Below are 17,709 nucleotides of genomic sequence, written 5' to 3' on the forward strand. Positions count from 1 at the left end.
TCTGGGCCATCTTGATATCAATGGGACTAAGTATTTGTTTAAAGAAAGTCATGTGCCTATTTGCTGAATTGAGACCTAAAATTAAGGGGGAAATACTGTGTGTGATTATGTCATAAAAGACAGCAATCCTCCGGCTGGACAGGAGGGAGCTGAGTTAAGGATATACAGACTTGTATCCAAATGCTTTCATTTTTTCCCTCTGCTGACAGAAAGCAGATTTTCCCACACTTTTATAAAGCGTTGTACAATGCAACATATATATTATGGCACAAACTGGAAGGTCCCAAGTATTCTCACTACCTGCCATATTATCCCATATTATAATCTCAATATTATTTCAGCAGAGCTGGGGGGTGTCAGCTGGGACAGGCTCTTAGGACAGGCCCAGCCTGCTCACTTGGTTAATGACATTTCTCAGGTCCAACAAATGCACTTGTCTTGTCTTCATGCCTCAGTGCACTTCCAGTGTCAGTCACAAAAGCCACTCAGGCTGCTCTGCATGATTGTGCAATCAAAGAGCACAGATAATTTCCAAGACTATTTCAAGTATAAACACGGGCCAGTATCTAAGCGCCTTTTAATCTAACGAAGAAAATACAAATGTTGAGAGGAGAATGAAATTATAATGTGAGGAAAATAGCTTGTGCAAATAGTAGTTCACCCTTTCTTTGTTCTTGTTGTTCTAAATTTAGTTGACAAAATTATGAACTAAGAAAGGAGTCCAAAAAGCAGAGTTTCTCCTCCTCTGCCTACATCTATGATGAGTATAAAGACAGATTACAGAATTCATTTTTAAAAAGTTTATGCTCAGCTTTTCTGAAGATATACAGAAGTTTAAATAGTAGCTCTGAGCCAGGATCCTGTTCAGCCACAGGGAATCTATCCTAATAATTTAGACAATCTTTAAAATGAAGCTATTTGCTAGACAATCTCTTTGAATGTGTCATTGTGGTAGATAAAAAATCATTCTGTTGCACAGCACCAGCACAACAGCTCTGAATCTTTGTGGCCTAAGTGACATCTGGGGACTGTGCTTAAAGAAAGGGAAATGTTTCCCTTTTAAAGAAAGGAAAATTTAATTTTTGTATTTTGAGGCAGTGTAATGGAAGAGACCCTCTTTTGCTAATACTTTGTAGTGACAAAAGGATTTCAAAAAGGAACTTTTGAAATAAAATAATGTTAGGTCAGATGGGAGAACTTATGAAAAGCCTACTCCAACCTAGCAAAGCTGCTTCATTTTCCATTCTCTGAGCAAATCACATGCTTAAGCAAACTGCACTGTGTTTTTCAGAGGATGCCTATAAAACTCAAGTCCGAATTGATGATGAACCAGCCTATCTGGACATTCTAGACACTGCTGGACAGGTGAGTAATTTACCAATGAGAGTCACTCAATCAGAGATAAACTCAAAGATTTTAACCTCAGAGATGTGGGTCACAGTGCTTACGTTCCCTAGTCAAGCTTAAAGGAAGCAGTGGCGGAATAATATAGAGGAATTAACAAAGGGGAAGATTAAAGTGCTGCAGCATAGAAAGGTATAACTTCCAAATCTCATCAGAGGAGACAGACGGGCTCAAATGAACAATAGATAATAAGATGTTTGTTTTTTTTCCTCTTGTATGCAGGAACATCTACCACAATAATGAAATTAATAAATACTATGTTGTTTGTCTTACATTTTTCTCATTCCTCCCTCTCTATATGTATTACAGGAATTTTCTGGTCTACGTGTAGACTAACTATTTTGTTACATTTTGTCTTCTCCCCACATTATATCTAAATATCAAATGCTCACCTGTAAGAAAAATATTTCTATGCCAAAAGTGTTACATATACAGGTTTTCCAGAGAAGCTGTGGCTGTTCCATCCCTGGCAGTGTCCAAGGCCAGGTTGGACGGGGCTTTTGAACAACCTGGGGTAGTGGAAGGCATCCTTGTCCATGGCAAGGGGATTGGAATGAGATGAAATTGAAAGTTCCTTCCAACCCAAATTCTATGACAGCATGTCTGTTGTCAGGGAATTAAGCTTCATATGCAGTGACGAAGAGGAAAGTGTTAAATACAATAATTTCTTCTACTCAGTTCATTTCCTTTCCACCTCAAGATAATTTTACTATTTAATTAAAGTGCTGCCATTTGCTGATCTTTTCCTCAGGTGTGTCTCAGGGTCTCTTTGAAGGCTTTTTTCTTGAGTTTCCATAGTGTGTGTGCACCTCGTGCAGAATCAAAGCAACCAAAAAGGAACTTGGACACACTTAAATAAACAGGGAAGAATTTGGGAAGAAAAAGGCTGGTAACCTTGTTCTCAGCTTCCTAGAGGTCTGAATGCACCTAAGCTAGGCACTGCAAATGGTGGGGAATGCAGTCTGCTGCCAGAAATTCAGCTATTGTCAGTCATTTCCACATATATGCAATTTTTTCATTATTTAAAAAATTTTTGATCACATGAAAAGGCTAGAACTATACCTCACCCTTAATTCATGGGAGGAGGATATGACTACCAAGGTTGTGAATTTTGTCAGAATAAACAAAACATAGTGGTAAGGAAAGAATAACAGAATAAACACAATAAAGCGGTAAGGAAAGAAAAATCAGAATAACTCAGTCAAAGAAAGGTGGTGAGCACAATAGTACAAAAAAGCTGGAGTTTTGTCTCTAAGTTATATCTCTATTAGGAAGCAAAAATTCCATATTATTAGATGTCCATGGTATGTAGTGACCAAGTAATGAAATGTTGTGCAGATATTTCATGGAATCACAGAATTTTAAAAGTTGTAAAATATCTTTAAGATCATTGAGTCCAACCATTAACCCAGCACTTCCAAGGCCACCACTGAACCACGTCTCCAGGTGCCACAATGTGCTTTTTAAATCCCTCAAGGAATGTTGACTCCACCACTTCCCAAACATCCTGGTCCAGGGCTTAATAATCTTTTCAGGAAAGAATTTTTTCCTCATTTCCAATCTAAACCTCCCCTTTTTTTCTCATCCTTTTCTCTTTGCAGCAAGCAAAGGCGTGTGCAGAAGCACCACACTCAGCAGATTTATCATCCCAGGCCATTTTACAGCCCGGGCATAGCCATTGTACTTCTGCTGAAATGTTGAAATGAATCAACCAAATTGATTTGATATGAGAAAATCTCTGTTTTAAATTCCCCTGATTGTCATCATTGAAAGACATTTCCAGCATAACTAGGAAGTTCTTCCCACTTTCCCTCCCACGATTTTTCAGGAGCTGTCCGTTCTAAGTGTCCTGGATTTAGCTGCTTGTCTTTGTAGATGTCTTTGGATTTGTTGCCTCTCTATCTTCGCTACACAGCTCCAGAATAAATCAAGACCTAATCCAACTCCCATTGAAGTCAGCAGCTGAAATAGGCTCTTTCTTCACAGAGCTCTTAATGGTGCTCTCACTGCAGCTCACACAAATTCTGCTCTGACTTTGGTGACTCTGGGTAAAAATTCAAAGCACCCTTTTGTGCTGCTGATGTGTGCCTTGGTGGTGCCTAGTTGTTTTTATTTCCCTTGGTTTTATGTCAAATTGGAGATGGTGTTACAGCTTCTAAATCAGGCAGTGGAAAATGGAAAACTCATTTGTCTGGGTGTCCTCACAGTCATAAATACTTCGTCATCAACTTTGAATAATGACTTTAATCACTTCAGGAGATCAAGGAGCCAAAATTGTGATTCATCCTTATTTGGGAAATACAAGAAATCAATAGTGAAACTGACTGAATTTAATCTATTTTGTTGTTGCGCTGGAGGACATTTCAACAAATATGTTTCTCCTTTCCCTTCTGTACCTATGAACTAATTAAGAATTTCAACACTGACCAAATTAACTACTAATAATTAACACAATTTTTAATAGTCAAATCTAGACTTAAAAACCCACGTGTGATTTCATACCTGCATTGCAAAAAATATCTTCAATACTTTAACTGCTAGATCCAGTTTGATGCCTGCAAAACATAAATGGTGCTTCAAAAATACATTTATGTTCTCAATTTTCTGAAGTTAAAAGAAAAAACAACCCAACATTCAAACAATGGGAAAACAAGAAACATTGATTAACATGCTCATCTAGTTACTGATTTTTCTCATGTGCATCTACACAAACACTATATCATAGACCAATTGCTCATCTCAGGAAATAAACTGATGTTCACTGGACTCTGGATACATATTTTATACGCCATCATCTGTCCTTTGGTGCTCTTCCAATACTGTTTTTCCACTGAAAGCACAACAAGAGGCATTTTCTTAAAGAATGTAAGGGTTGGTGCAAGTAGTTATGCTACACTGAACTCACTACACCTTTTTTTCACCACCCTCTACACCTCCCAGCTGGGCAGCCTGCGTTTGCTCAGCCCATTTAGCTTCAGACAGAACACGTTTGCCTTAGAGAGTTTTAGATCAGAAGAAGGCATTGATGTAGCTCCTGGTAGCTGGACTGTCATAAACAGACCTAACTTGAGCTAATCCTACCAAAAACAGCTTGAAAATATGGTATACTGCAAGGAAATGAACAAAAAAAAATGATGCTGGTATTCTTTTTCAGTGGCTCATCTGAATCTAGAAGAAGCTGTCAGTAAATCCTTTGGTTATTTATACATGATGCCTTTGGGTCTTTAACTAAAAGTATTATTTTCATCCCAAAACTTTGCATTTTGCACCTACACTTCAATTAAAACAAAAATAATTAAAAAAAAAAGAGAGAAGCAAATAAAGCCAAACACATTAAATGTGAGATTGAGGTCATATTTATAAAACTGAGGAAGTTTATTTTTTTTAGCTTTTAACTCCCAAGGCCAGCTACAATATGGCATGTGGAATATATAGGACAAACTTCATGGAAATCTGAAAATGCAAATTAGTATCCATAAAGATAGCTTGAATTTCCTTTTTCATCAATATGTGACATTTTTTGAGTGACTTTCCCTTGAAATTCATCCATGTCCACTGAGTTTAGAAGTGGTGTTGCTGGAGGTGATTCTGGTATTTCCCTTTTCTTAACCAACGCACCATAAAAATAATGTGCTTTTACATGCATTTAATCCAAATTGACGCAAACTCTTTCATTTCCAGCAAACTTGCAGGTGCAAACAAAAGGACATTCAGCCCTCAAGCACTCTATTCTGCATTCAGCTCCCCTCACAATTATTCTCAGAGAGTGACAACCCCCAACTGCTCAAACCGCGCACAAAAAACCTCCACACGGAGTTATAGAAACCTTCTGTTCGCTCATTTGCGCTTTCTCACCTTCTCTTCTAGCTTAAAAATATGTTGCTACTTCTGGAGCCCAGAAGTATGCTCCTCATGGAGCACACACAGCAGTTATCTCTCCTGCTGTATTTATAGACTGTTGACTGACACAGGAGCTTTTATTCCTGCCACAGCTTTCCCCTGTATGACACATTACCCAATCTCTCCGTGCAGACCTCACGCCGAACACTAAAAGAGCAGCAGAGTTTCCTTCACGGGAAAACAATCTGATCTGACATGTAAAAGAGGCAGAAATTGTTTTCAGATACAAAGCAGGCAAGTATGTGGAAAAATGGGTTTCTGTACCTGTCAGTGAGACAATACATTCCGAGATTATTGCACCAATTTTTGTTTGCTAAAACGTGAGCTTTTTATGATAAACTTAGTGCACCAGTATATTTCCCAGGTGTGAGTCAGAGACTTGAAAAATGGGCCCTAAAATGTGATGGCATGCCATTTCAGGGAGATTTTCCTTTGTCTGGAGTTGTGTGCGCATGAATTCATTTCCAGGCAGACACTTTTCAACCTGACAACAGCAGTGCGCTCTGTACCGAAATCCATCTCTCAAATTGCCAGCAAATCACAGGACATGTTTATCCTGCCAACCTGCAGGACTATGATTCTTGCCCCCTGCTTCAAGCTTTGAAGAGGAACCATATTAGTCCCAAGAGCCCTTCAGATAAACACACTTTCTCAGACTAAACACTATAGTCTGATGATTCACTCAGGCTGTTATCTGAGACCCCTCTGCTTATTATCTAAACATGCTGCTCTAATCCTGAATCAATGGAAGTGAAATCTCAAAGTACACTAGTGCAGCTTATCTCAAGGAAATGTAAAATGCCTTTTTGGCAGCAATTATGTCTTAATGGGCCTCTACAGCATGTTCTTATAAGGAGAAAATAATTTTATTGCACTTTCTGCTAGGTACTGTAGTGCATAAATGAAATCCATTTTATTTTTAAAGCATAGGGATATTGAAGCAAGTAGCAACTATTAGTTGCACAGTGTATTAGGTGAGAAGAGCATTAGTTTTATTTCCTTTGTACGTTGTTCCACAGGCTGTTGAAAACATACTTAGAAAGTGTAAAATCATAACGCTGAAATTTTCCTGGGGTCTTGAGACAAGTTGTTCTGTACTTTCTGGGAAGAGCTAAAATGTCTCCCTTGACCTAGTAGTTTAATTGCCAATGGACAGATTGTGGAGAAACAATTATTTGGCACAGATACAGAGTGGAAAAAACAGTTGCAGTAAATCACAGATGAAATTGTGGACCCGACACCAGTTTCCTTCAGATCACTGGCAAAATATTCCTTGACTTCAGTAGGAAAAGATCTAGGCATATGCTGATAAAAATGAGTCTATAACCAAAGGAAGAGCAGGGAACTGGCAGCCAAGATTCCCAACTTCCTTTTTCATCCCTGTCCATGAGTGAATCATGATGCAATAAAGGGTGGATCAGTTTGTATTTCTAGGCCTGCATTTATCTTCCTGTCAAACAGGTGCAATAAAATGTTGCAGGGAACAAGCATTTAGGGCGAGCATCAGCATTTATTGAGTCTGACAATCCCGATTGCCTGCCCATTGCTACCATTCCTCTTCAGCAAAGTCAGAGTTAGTGGTTCCATACTGCAGATGGTGGAAAACTTTCCAGTGTTTTCTGTTCTCGTCCAACAATTTTTTATTTTTTTTCACTTGAAATGCTTTCCCTCTCACTGCTCTTCATCTTTCTCTAACTTGCAACTTTAAAAACCAGATAAATACAGAGTGATGCTGCTGAAAGATTTTTTTTCTCTTTTTAATAAAATAAGGACGTATAAGAGAAGAAAATATATTATTACAATTTTTGAAAAAGAATTGGAAAATCTTTTATTCTTGTTTCCAAGCCTGTTTTTGTAGTATTTTCCTGTGGGGTTTTAGTTTTGTTGTTGTTGGGGTGGTTTCTGGTTTTTATTATTTTATCGAATTTGACTTTGAGGTAGTTTTCGTTTGTTAGTTGGTTTTGTCCTAGTGTACATTGTATGGAATACACCTATATAAACACATTCCTTATGAGAAAACTTCATCCAGGTCTTCCACAAGATTATGATAATGTAATTTTTTTCTTTTCTCCCATCACTGGAAAATATTCTGCACTTTTTCTTTATACTAGTGAATGGTACTGAAGTACTTTGAAGTTCCAGTAGACACTGCACCTATTCTAAGTGTGTCCTGATTTCTTTATATATATGTGTGACTGTCCTAGATAATCTCACTAGGAACTCTATTTTACAGAGGTTTTCTATCAAAATCTGCTTATTACCAAGCAGCTGTACACAAACCAGGGACGCCAGTGAGCAGAAAACTGAATTCTACCTCCATCAGTTTTCACAAAGCTCACATCATAATGATATTTCCAGGACGAAAAAAAATTGGCTTGAATGCTGAAAAAACAAGCACATATTACAGCACCACATGGTGCCCATTTCCCCTGAACAAATGACCAAGAAATGGTTCTTTTTGCAGAGCAGGGCTTTAATACTTCATAGAAGAAGTAGGTTGTCCCCAAAAAACAAGATTTTCAAAATTAAATGTCTTTTATGTAATTCTGAAGCTTTAAATGGCAGTGTCTCCAGACAAAGAGAATAAAATGAAAAAGTTATATAGTGCTATCAGAATCATCCAAGCATTTCACTTGCTAAACCACATGAGAAGGAAAAAGCTGGAAAAAGTTTTCTAAAGATGTAATTTTTATTTCCTGCTAGCAGGAAGGGGAATGGGAAAACCGAAAGCTGAGTAATATCTTTTAAGTTGGAGTTTCAAGAGTTTTGCTCTCAGACCTGGAAGTGAAATTCCCTCCAACCACGCAAACAAAAACTCCTAATAAACAAACAAAAAAAACCAGAAAAGTAAACTTCAGGAAATTCTGACCTCCATTGCTTGTTACCTTTATAATTTGAGAAATGTTATTCCATAAATCCAGATTCTTCAAAGTGGGGATGAGAAACAAAGTAGAAACTCAATAAAATAATTAGTGAAAATATGAAATATTTTCTTTTTTTTTTTTTTTTTAGCAAGCTATATTCTTGGATATATATTTTTCTCACTTCCATAGACGAAAGCTTGCACAGCTTGCATAGATTTTTGTGCCTGTTTTTTAATTTGTGCCTGTTGGATGAGGAGAATAAATTTTGCTCATGAGTGTTCCATGTCATTATCAGAGCCGTGGGATGATGTGAGACAAACCATGCCAGGGAACAATCTTATCTTTTAATAAGACAAAAACTCAAAAGCTTAGCAGTGGTTGCATCGATTATGTCAGAAATCAGCGTGGTACCTGACTTAGGCCTTGGACAAAGCTAAAAGAGATAGACTCCTCCAACTTTTGGATGTGCAGATGAGCTTTGGCCCTTTGGAGGAAAGTATTGGCATATGTCAGAAGCTACTCAGTGTCTCTCAGGATCATAAAATCATGGAAGGCTTTCAATTGGAAGTGACTGTAAAACCCCTGCCGTGGACAGGGACAGCTTCCACTATCCCAGGTAGCTCCAAGCCCCGTCCAACCTGGCCTTGGACACTTCCATGGATGGGGCAGCCACAGCTTCTCTGGGCAACCTGTGTATACTGGGTTGACTATACGGTGCTTTTATTCCAAATTGTCTCATTCTGTTTATGTTGAATAATAAGTTTTGCATGTTTAAGAGTGTTCCAGAGAGTGAAGTGCGGGAGACAAGAAGCACACAGTTTGTTTTCAGACACTGCACTCACTCCTCCACATTCCTGCTCCTGGACCGTGTTGTCTGTGGATGGACAGACAGCAGGACAGAGCTCTTCTTTTGCTTTTAGTTAGTGTTAGCTAGCTGAGGCAAAGAAGTTCCCTGGACTGTGTTTTTTTCCCTTTTCTTTGGACCTCTTGGAACTGCTCTGGACTGAACACCCAGGAGAGCACTGACAGCTGCAGCTGTGGCCCACTGGGCCGGGCCTGGCCTGCGACAATTCCAGCACTGAGGGACTGATCAGAGACTGAGTGAGCTGCAACCCAGGGATGGGGTTTTCTCAGTTTGTCATCTCTTTTAGAGTGGCAAGGGGTCGCATTGTTTGATATTGTTTTGGTTTTATTTTTTAATAAACAGGTTTTTTCCACCTTTCTCCAAGGAGGTATTTTTTCCTCCTGGACGCAGCTGGGGGGAGGGGCCAATTGGATCTGCTTTCCCCACCGGAGTTCCTTTGGGGGATTCTTCCCCAAATTTGCTCTAAACCTGGACATTGTGGCAGGGCCTTACCCCCCCCCCCACAGGGATGAATTTCTTCCCAACATCCCATCCAACCCTGCCTTCCATCAATTTAAAGCCATTCCTCCTCCTCCTGTCACTCCATGCCCTGTTCCCAAGTCCCTCTCCAGTGCTTTTGGAAAGTGCTCCAAGGTCTACCTGGTCTACCTGAATCCTCCACTTTCTCTGTTGGATCTGCTGGTCCAACCAAGATACCCCATGACTTATTTTGGTTTTTTTTTTTTTTTTTTTTTTTTTTTTTTTTTTTTTTTTTTTCTTTTTTCCTAATGCAATAAAAACTCTTCAGAAATATTTTTGCACATGGAAATGAAAAAGCGTGTTGGGAAGTCACAGGGACATGGCAACTCAGTCCTTTCATATCACAAGTTCAATTTGTAAGCAATACAAAATCCATTCAGGATTGTATCACAGGTATTTTGCATTCACTTTGGTGGTGATTTATGTAGTCCCCAGGGAACACACCTCTCAGATAAACACTGAGCTAAATTTCAGTTGCAGAAATGAGTGCACTATTGATTAAATGTTGCAAAAATCTAAAATAGCCACTCTGCAGATTGCTTGCTTTTTTTCTTTCCCCCCTTTTCAGGTTCTCAGATTAAATTATATCTCTGCTGACGAGCAGGGCACAGGGGAGGGAAGAGAAAAAACCTGTATGGTGGAATTTTTAGGGTCAGCACACTTGTTAGGGAAGTCATCGTGAGAGAGCATATATGCAAGCCAGGATATAATTTGCAGTCATTTATCAGAGCAATGAGGTGTCTGACTCCACAGCCTCCTGGTTTACTTCTGCAAGGCTGCACAAGGCCTCTCTGGGGATGGTGGCAAGCCTGTGATGACCACAGAAGCTGACAAGAACATGTCTGAATCCCTGCAAAGCCCTTGCTTGCAGCTGCAGGCATTGCCTCTTCACTAGTGGGTTGTTGTCTTTTTTTATTTTCTTTTAATCTCCGCTGCTCACTAAAATGTAATTACCAAGGTATTAATTTTTCCCTTTAACCATTTATGATGCATTTGTGATAAAAGGTGAAAACTGGCTCTTTTTTGCATATCAATGAGAATGGGGGAGAAAGTATTATGTGGTGCATGATAAACCAAATGCATATGGGGGTTTTAGAGGTAGTTAACAATGAAGATTGCTTCAGTGCCTGCATTTAGAAGAAAATTGCTAAGGTGTTTATCCCTCAGAGAGAGACCATTAGCATGAATATGAAAGAAAAAGTCAGTTCTCTGAGTTAGGGAGTGTAGCACTGAGGAATTTTTACTGGCATTGTGGAGAATAGATACGGTGATTTCATCCATATTTAGGGGTGAATAAAAAGTAGATATCATCTCCCACGCAGGTGATGGACTGCATCGTTTCATTATTGCACATGACAAACCATCTTGGGAAGAGCAGGATTAATAAAGTTAACAAAAGCACAGTTGCAGAAAACTGGCAAATATATTATCACGTGGAAGCAGGAGGGCAATTAGCGTGGGAACACTTGGAATCTTAGTGAAAAGAAGCTGTGTCTAGAGGGAGAGTGTGAGCGCCTGTGCAGGTTATTTACTATTTCCTCAGTAAGAAAGAATGGTCACTCAGTGATGCTATATTTTGTAGTCCTGAGTTATTTTGTTGGAAGTTGCTCAAATCTGTCGTTTTCTCTGCCTTATTTATTTCCCTTTACTTACTTTTTTTCCCATCAGGCTGGTGTGGCTCAATCTTTTTGCATAAGTCATGGTTCGGGGCAGGCGAATACAGAATAGTGAGTGCATATAAAGTGCTCTGCAGTTGGGGAAGGGGCAGTGAAATTGTCACCCATCAGTGCTCAGGATGCAAAGGAATACTGACACCTGTTTTTCACAAGGCTTAGTCCTGCACAGTCTGTGACTGAGAGTAGTGCCAGATAGCACAGGAAGCAACATCACAGCTGAAAAGGGAAGGGGAACCTGAATCTATAAGCCCACTTGTGGGAAACAACACGGTTTCACTGATGGTGAAAATAGATCGTGTCTAACAATGATTTAAAGTCAATAAAAAAATAACGTCACAAATCCATTATTTTCAGACAGGGTGAAAGCTTAACATACCAGTTCAGAGCCTCAGACTCATTTGGATGAAGATGAGAGCAATGTCATCATGAATTACCCTGACTGAGTAATCCATATTAAGAAACTGCTATCTTTATTTTTAATTAATTTCTCTTTACATTCAGAACATTAGTTGTGCATAAAGTCTCTTCTGTATTCAGAGATAAGCGATGTATTAACCAGTGGGAAGGAATCCATCTCTTTCCATGAGAATACATTAGTTTTTAGAAAGAATCCTGAACTGAGGTATAATGCAGCATCATCTCTTTTCTGGGACTGAAGATCCATTTCTGTAGTAAGCAGGTTTCTGTTGAAGAACACAAGTATAGGGGAAATCAGGAGGGGAAAATAATTTTAGAAAGTTTTCAGCCAAATTTTGTGAAAATCATGAATGCAAATCTATGCTTGAATTTCATAATCAGTGCATGCCTAATTGTGTTTCTTAAGTTGCTGATCATCCATTCAGTTGACTACTCAGCTTGGACAATCTTCTTGCCCATAGACAAGGTCTTGAGGTGCTGTCAATCGCTCTGCCCAGGTGAGTTAACCTGGAAAACCCCTAAGAATCAGCAGCTAAAAAAAAATGCTGCTATTTGTCACAGAAATGGATATCATACCTGTGTCTTCCAGAAGAAACACCTGTCATGAATACTCTTCTTCTTCTGTTTACCTTTCCAGGTAAATAAATCATCTTAAACAGGGAGTTGCCAGTTGTCTTCTAAACTACAGACTAATTTCAGAGCCAGTCTGAGCTTCATCCATTCCCAGAGCTAAGAAAAGACTACTGATTTTGTCCAAAGTGGTGTTTGTAATATTGCCCTGGAAGACAGTCAGATAAAGCTCAGAAAGTCATTAGTCTTCAGAGAGTTTGGACTGAATCTTTTTTATCTTCATACTTCTCCCACCATCAGTGATGTGCATTTCGTCCCTAGTACAAATTCACAGAAGAAAAGGAATATTGCTGTTTTACAACAGAAGCAAGGATTCTTTCCTGTAATTACAAGGCGTGAGAGACTGACTGATCATTAATCAAGGGACTGATTATTATAATAATCCACTGCAAGCTCATGGTCTAATTCTCATTTATACTAATCCCACTTTGAACTGCTCCTGAATCATTACTAGAATGGGCCAAAGGGGTTGTGAGAGATGGGTTTGATGCTCAACCAGAGCAGTGTAGAGACTTGAAGAGGAAAAGAATCCAACTCTGCTCTCCAGTGTTTAAGCCAGAGCCCGTGCATTTTCTTTGGTCTGTCTCTGAGCTGTTACTCAGCTCCCTTCCTTCCTCCCAGTGATGTGGCAGATGGTTTGGGCTGGCACAGGTTGCTGAGTACCACCTGCTGCAAATTTTTCGCTCTCTTTTTCCGTGTAACTCCTTTTGCTGTTGTTGTTGTTGTTATTGTCATTTGCGAAGGGTGGAAGGAAATAAGAGGGAGGCAAGAAGAAAGTGTGAAGTGATGTTGATAATGTTCTGTGCTTTCTTGTTTTTCTGCTGTGTCATTGCCAGGGACCTGTAGCTGGTGCAGGCAGGGCTCCTGCAAGGAAAAGCAGCAGGTTGGGAACTTTGGCTTCTGTGGTGGAAAAAGTGCACCTTTATTATCTCATAATGTTACCCAACTGTCCTGGTTTAGGGCAAATTTGTTAAAGAATCTGCAAAGGAGGGCCCCTCCAGAAAGCGAAACCCCCACGGCCCCTCCCCGCAAACGGTTCGGGAAAAAATTCCTTGGAGAGAGGTGGAAAGAACCTGTTTATTTGGCAGACACAGCACCCCCCAGCACACAAAATGAACAATATCAGATGACACCGCTTTGAGAAAGATGACAAAATCAGAAAGTCTCTTTTGGGGGTGGTTGCTCTGTTCTCAGTCCCTCCGGCGCTGGGCCAGCCGCTGCAGCCGAACCCTTGGTGTTCCCGGGTCCCAGTCCGGAGCAGGTTCGAGATGGTCACAGAAACAGGAGAGGAGAAACAGTCCGGGAAGGAATGTGGACTGTTAGCTAGAACTAGCTAATAAGCAGAGGCGAAAGCAGAGCAGAAGCAAGAGCAGAAAAAGAGAGCAAGCAAAAGCAGCAAGCTGAAGCAAGAAGAGAAAAAACAGCCCTATGTATTGCTCGTCTCTGTGTTCCTGATAAGAGAAACCCAAACAAAACTTTCACTCTTCAGAGCCAGTCTTAAAGGCACAGAACAGATGAATTGGCATACAAGCACCATAATGTCACCCCAGGACACCAACGCATGCTGAGGAGCAGCATTTCCCACTGCTGAGCGTTGTGAAGGAAAAAATCCTCTATTGGCTTTAGGCATTAGATGCTACATTATCTTGATCTTTTCACTCCACTGGAAACGAAACAGCCTTGCAGAAGCTAAATGAAAAGTCTAAAACGGAGAGGAGGAGTAGCCTTATCATTCAAATGCATGGAGGATATGACTGGGCAGGGCCTGGCTGAAATTGTGGACATCAGAGGCAGGGCTCTCCATTTGGTCTCTGTCAAGGCAGTCAGAGAGGCACAAAAGAAAAGCACCCCTGGCAACTTAAACACTTCCCTGAGGATGGGCTGAGTTACTCTCTGGAGTCAATCATATCTCTTTAATGTCTATAGAGAGAGGGAGTTGAAAATTAAATAAAGAGATGATTCTAAATTTGGAATACCTGACTACCTCTTCAGGAGGCAGAAACCACACTTAATAAAGTCTTTTGCATCTAGATTAATACTGGTATTATAATGTTTATACGATATCATATCCAGCTAACTTCTTACCTGGATATTTTCTTATCTGAAATGTAACTGCTGCAGGTTTCTTGAGGCTTGCTATTGCAGGTAAGTTTTTTAAGAAATATTTGTTTTTCCCTTCCTCTGCTCACAAAAAAACACACTAAAAAAGTCCATGAAAACCAGATAATTATCACAGCACTTCTCACCAGTGTGCTTTCATTAGGTAAATCTATTTCAAGAGGTAAAAGAAAAGCGTACTTTATGACAAGCAGTGCCAGGTGGATGATATGTAATCCTGACAAAGTCAACTGTGGTGCTTATGTGTGTAAGAGAACTTACTTACAGAGAGATATGGAAGGTTTTCATTTTGGCTTTAAAAAAGATTTGCTGTTAAAAAGTAATATTGTACCATAACGGCAGAAATATTTCTGGAGACCGCAGAAATTTTCAACTTACTTTTAATAGGAAAATTTTGAGTGAACAATGAAGTTTCACATATTTTTATTGTTTTAAGTTTTTCTTCTCTCAGTATTTGAAGATTTTTCCCCTTCTCCTGTCTCCTTTTTGTATTTTGCCATAGATGAATAATATCCTGCCTGTTTGCAAGAATATATCCCACCCCTCAAGTGTTCACTATAAATATGAAAAAAACCCAGTTTATAATAAGAATGACCCCTGTGGTAATCAGGGAGACAGTTTTGATTAAGAACATCTGTTAGCATATTCCTGGTTCTAAAGTCAAGCAGAACACAAGACAAGAAGATATAGAAAGTGACATTCTTCAAACTGTGAGGCTGGCCTCCCTGGGGAGGCTCTGACCTCTTCCAGAGATACAAGCCAAGATCATAAAAAAAACCAGAACAGACATCAAAATGTGTGGAGTGTGTGTGTAGTTTGAAAAACATGACACTTTTGCTTCGGAGGTGCCGCATCTCTAAATTTCTAAGCACCACCCTTGTGAGGAGTGTGGGGAAGGACTGCACTTGCAAGCTGTGTTTACTGCTCAAACACACCACCACACAATGAAAAAAGAGGGGCAGGAATGGTGACCCTCTGCTCATTGCCTTGTCCATTTTTTTTTGTTGCTGTTGTTCTTCTTCTTTTATCCTTTTTGGGGCTGGCAAGGCCATCTCTTAGCTGCAGGCAACACGGGGATCTGGGAGAAACGGCTTCACTTTAGAGCTCTGCTGGGGTAAAGTGGTGATGTGGGAGATGCTGCCTCTGAGCAACTTCTGTTCTGAGCTGCATAAAAGCTTTTCTAACCCAGCACTCATTCTCCAGCATCGTTCAGGAGGAAATACTTAGGAAACAGCAAAGAATAAACTGGCATTGTGTGAACTTTATATACATCATTCCAGACTCTTTTAGACACTGAGGCAGGGCTGTCCTGAGCTGAACATGAGACCCAGACTAATGTTTGGTGATAATACATAGACCAACCTTTCCTAAAGATCTGGGTATCTAAGTGTAGTGTGCCTTTACTGCTCAATGACTTTGTTTCCTCTTCTGGACACCTTAAGATACTGATCTTATTTGGAAAAGATTCTGATTTCTAATGAAAAAAAATGCCAACATATAAGTTCTATTTACATTTCCATGATAACAGTATGAATTTTAAAATTAATAAAAAATACTGCTTTCCATGAAAAAATTTCTCTTGCTCATTATGAAATGTGAGATAAAAGAGTATCAATCAAGATGAAGGAGAGAAAACAGGTTAGGCATATTCTTTTTGCTAAGTTCTTGCTTAAAAGCTGCTGGAAAAAGCAAGACTATACAGGACGACAAAATGTGGAAATAGGAACACTCTCCCAAGTGTAGGTATGGAAGTATTTCTTCAGTGTGAATGGATTGGATTATGAAAGAAAAAGTGTTGGTATAATTGAGACTTTTGAAAGATTAAAAGGCAATGGGATAGGTTTTTACAGGTATACTGGCAATCGCACATAGGTCAGGAGAAATGTGGGGTTGCGGCTGGAAAAAGTGAGTGTCCTAATGATGAGGGAAAATGTACAAATGCACTCAAGGCTTCCTCTCTCCCCATCTTCAGGAGCAAGCTCTGCTCTTATGCCTCCCAGGAGAGTTAGAGGAAGAGAGATTAGAGGGGGATAAATTAGGGAGAAGGGAACCAAGGTGAGTGTAGGCATGGATCCATGCTTGGATAAGACATATCCGAGCACGTTAAGGAAGCTGATCAACATCATTGTGAGTCTGTTCTGACACCTGTGAAAAATCATGTCAAATGCCTGATCACTGAAGAAAGGCAAATGTGACATCTCTCTAGGAGCAACCTAACCATCAAGAGACTTTCCTGTCAGCATTCTTCAACAACAGGTAGAAATATATAGTCTTATGAGGATTAGTGGATTTAATTTTTTTCTGCATTCAATTATACTGGAAAAAGAAAAGGAAAAAGTTATGCTCCTTTCTTTCAACTTTTAGAAAAATTTGTTTTGTTTCTGTCCAAACTTGATGCTTGTTCTCGAGTATCACATCTCCTAAGAAGAATGATGATTTGGTTTCAAAAGAGTTTTTACCACACTTTTCAGTTAAGCCTTAGTCATAATACACAGGAGAGTATTCAAGATTGATGTCAAGCTGCAAAGTGCTGTAAGCATGACAAATCTTCACTTTAATTTTCAGAATTGATTTCCTTTTGAGGGGGTGTGATTTCCTTCTGTCTTTTCCCCTTGGCATTTACTGACTTGGGAATGTTTTGTATTTTCCCTTGATTGAGTAGAAATTTGTATCCAGTACTATTCCTGACTGATTTTTAAGAGGTCCTTTTTACAGCAGGAAAAAATTAAAGAAGATTTTAGTGTGACAGATGCACAGCCTATTTTAGAGGGGATAAAATATAATAATAAAACTACTTAAAAATCTGTAAAACCTTGGGTTTTGTCTCTACATCTGAACATTCACAAAACCCAGGTCAACTTGAGTTTCAGTTCTGTTTGCTGTAGATAAACATGAAAAAAGTCGAATCTGAAGTAAGACTTGAACTTAAAAATTAACAAAGAGATGTAATTTCTTCTTATTCCTTTGTCTTTTTTGTATAATATGCATACAGATTTGCAAAGATTTTAGTGTATTTATTGATAAATAAATTTATTCTTTATCTTAGTATATATTATTATGTTGAAGTTCCTAGTGAAGAGGTAAAAAAAAAACAAACACTTCTTTTGAAATAAAAAAACAGGCTCATTCATGTTTGATCTTGGAGTCCTTGACTTTGTACTGAGCAATTGTACCAAGGGAAAAAAGCTGAGAAATGAATGTCAACATCAAAAAATTGCAATGGAAATTACTAGCTGAGTTAACAACAGAAAGCCAATTCTATGTCCTCAATCCAGTTTGCACAGAATATTTAATGCCTCTGAAAATGGATCATTTC

The 17,709-nt window shown here is 39.2% G+C and overlaps 1 protein-coding gene across 3 annotated transcripts in view; it reads left to right on the top strand.

Annotated features, from left to right (window-relative positions):
• The window catches only part of RIT2 (Ras like without CAAX 2), a 218,125-nt gene that overhangs the window by 74,179 nt on the left and 126,237 nt on the right, over nucleotides 1–17,709 (top strand). For all 3 annotated transcript variants that reach the window (XM_064736490.1, XM_064736491.1, XM_064736492.1), the window contains one exon: nucleotides 1,292–1,365. In XM_064736490.1, the coding sequence (XP_064592560.1) occupies nucleotides 1,292–1,365 (74 nt within the window). The remainder of the gene's footprint in view (nucleotides 1–1,291; nucleotides 1,366–17,709) is intronic.

The sequence above is a fragment of the Zonotrichia leucophrys genome, chromosome Z (genome assembly GCF_028769735.1).
Source record: "Zonotrichia leucophrys gambelii isolate GWCS_2022_RI chromosome Z, RI_Zleu_2.0, whole genome shotgun sequence".
In the NCBI taxonomy this organism is placed as follows: Eukaryota; Metazoa; Chordata; class Aves; order Passeriformes; family Passerellidae; genus Zonotrichia; species Zonotrichia leucophrys.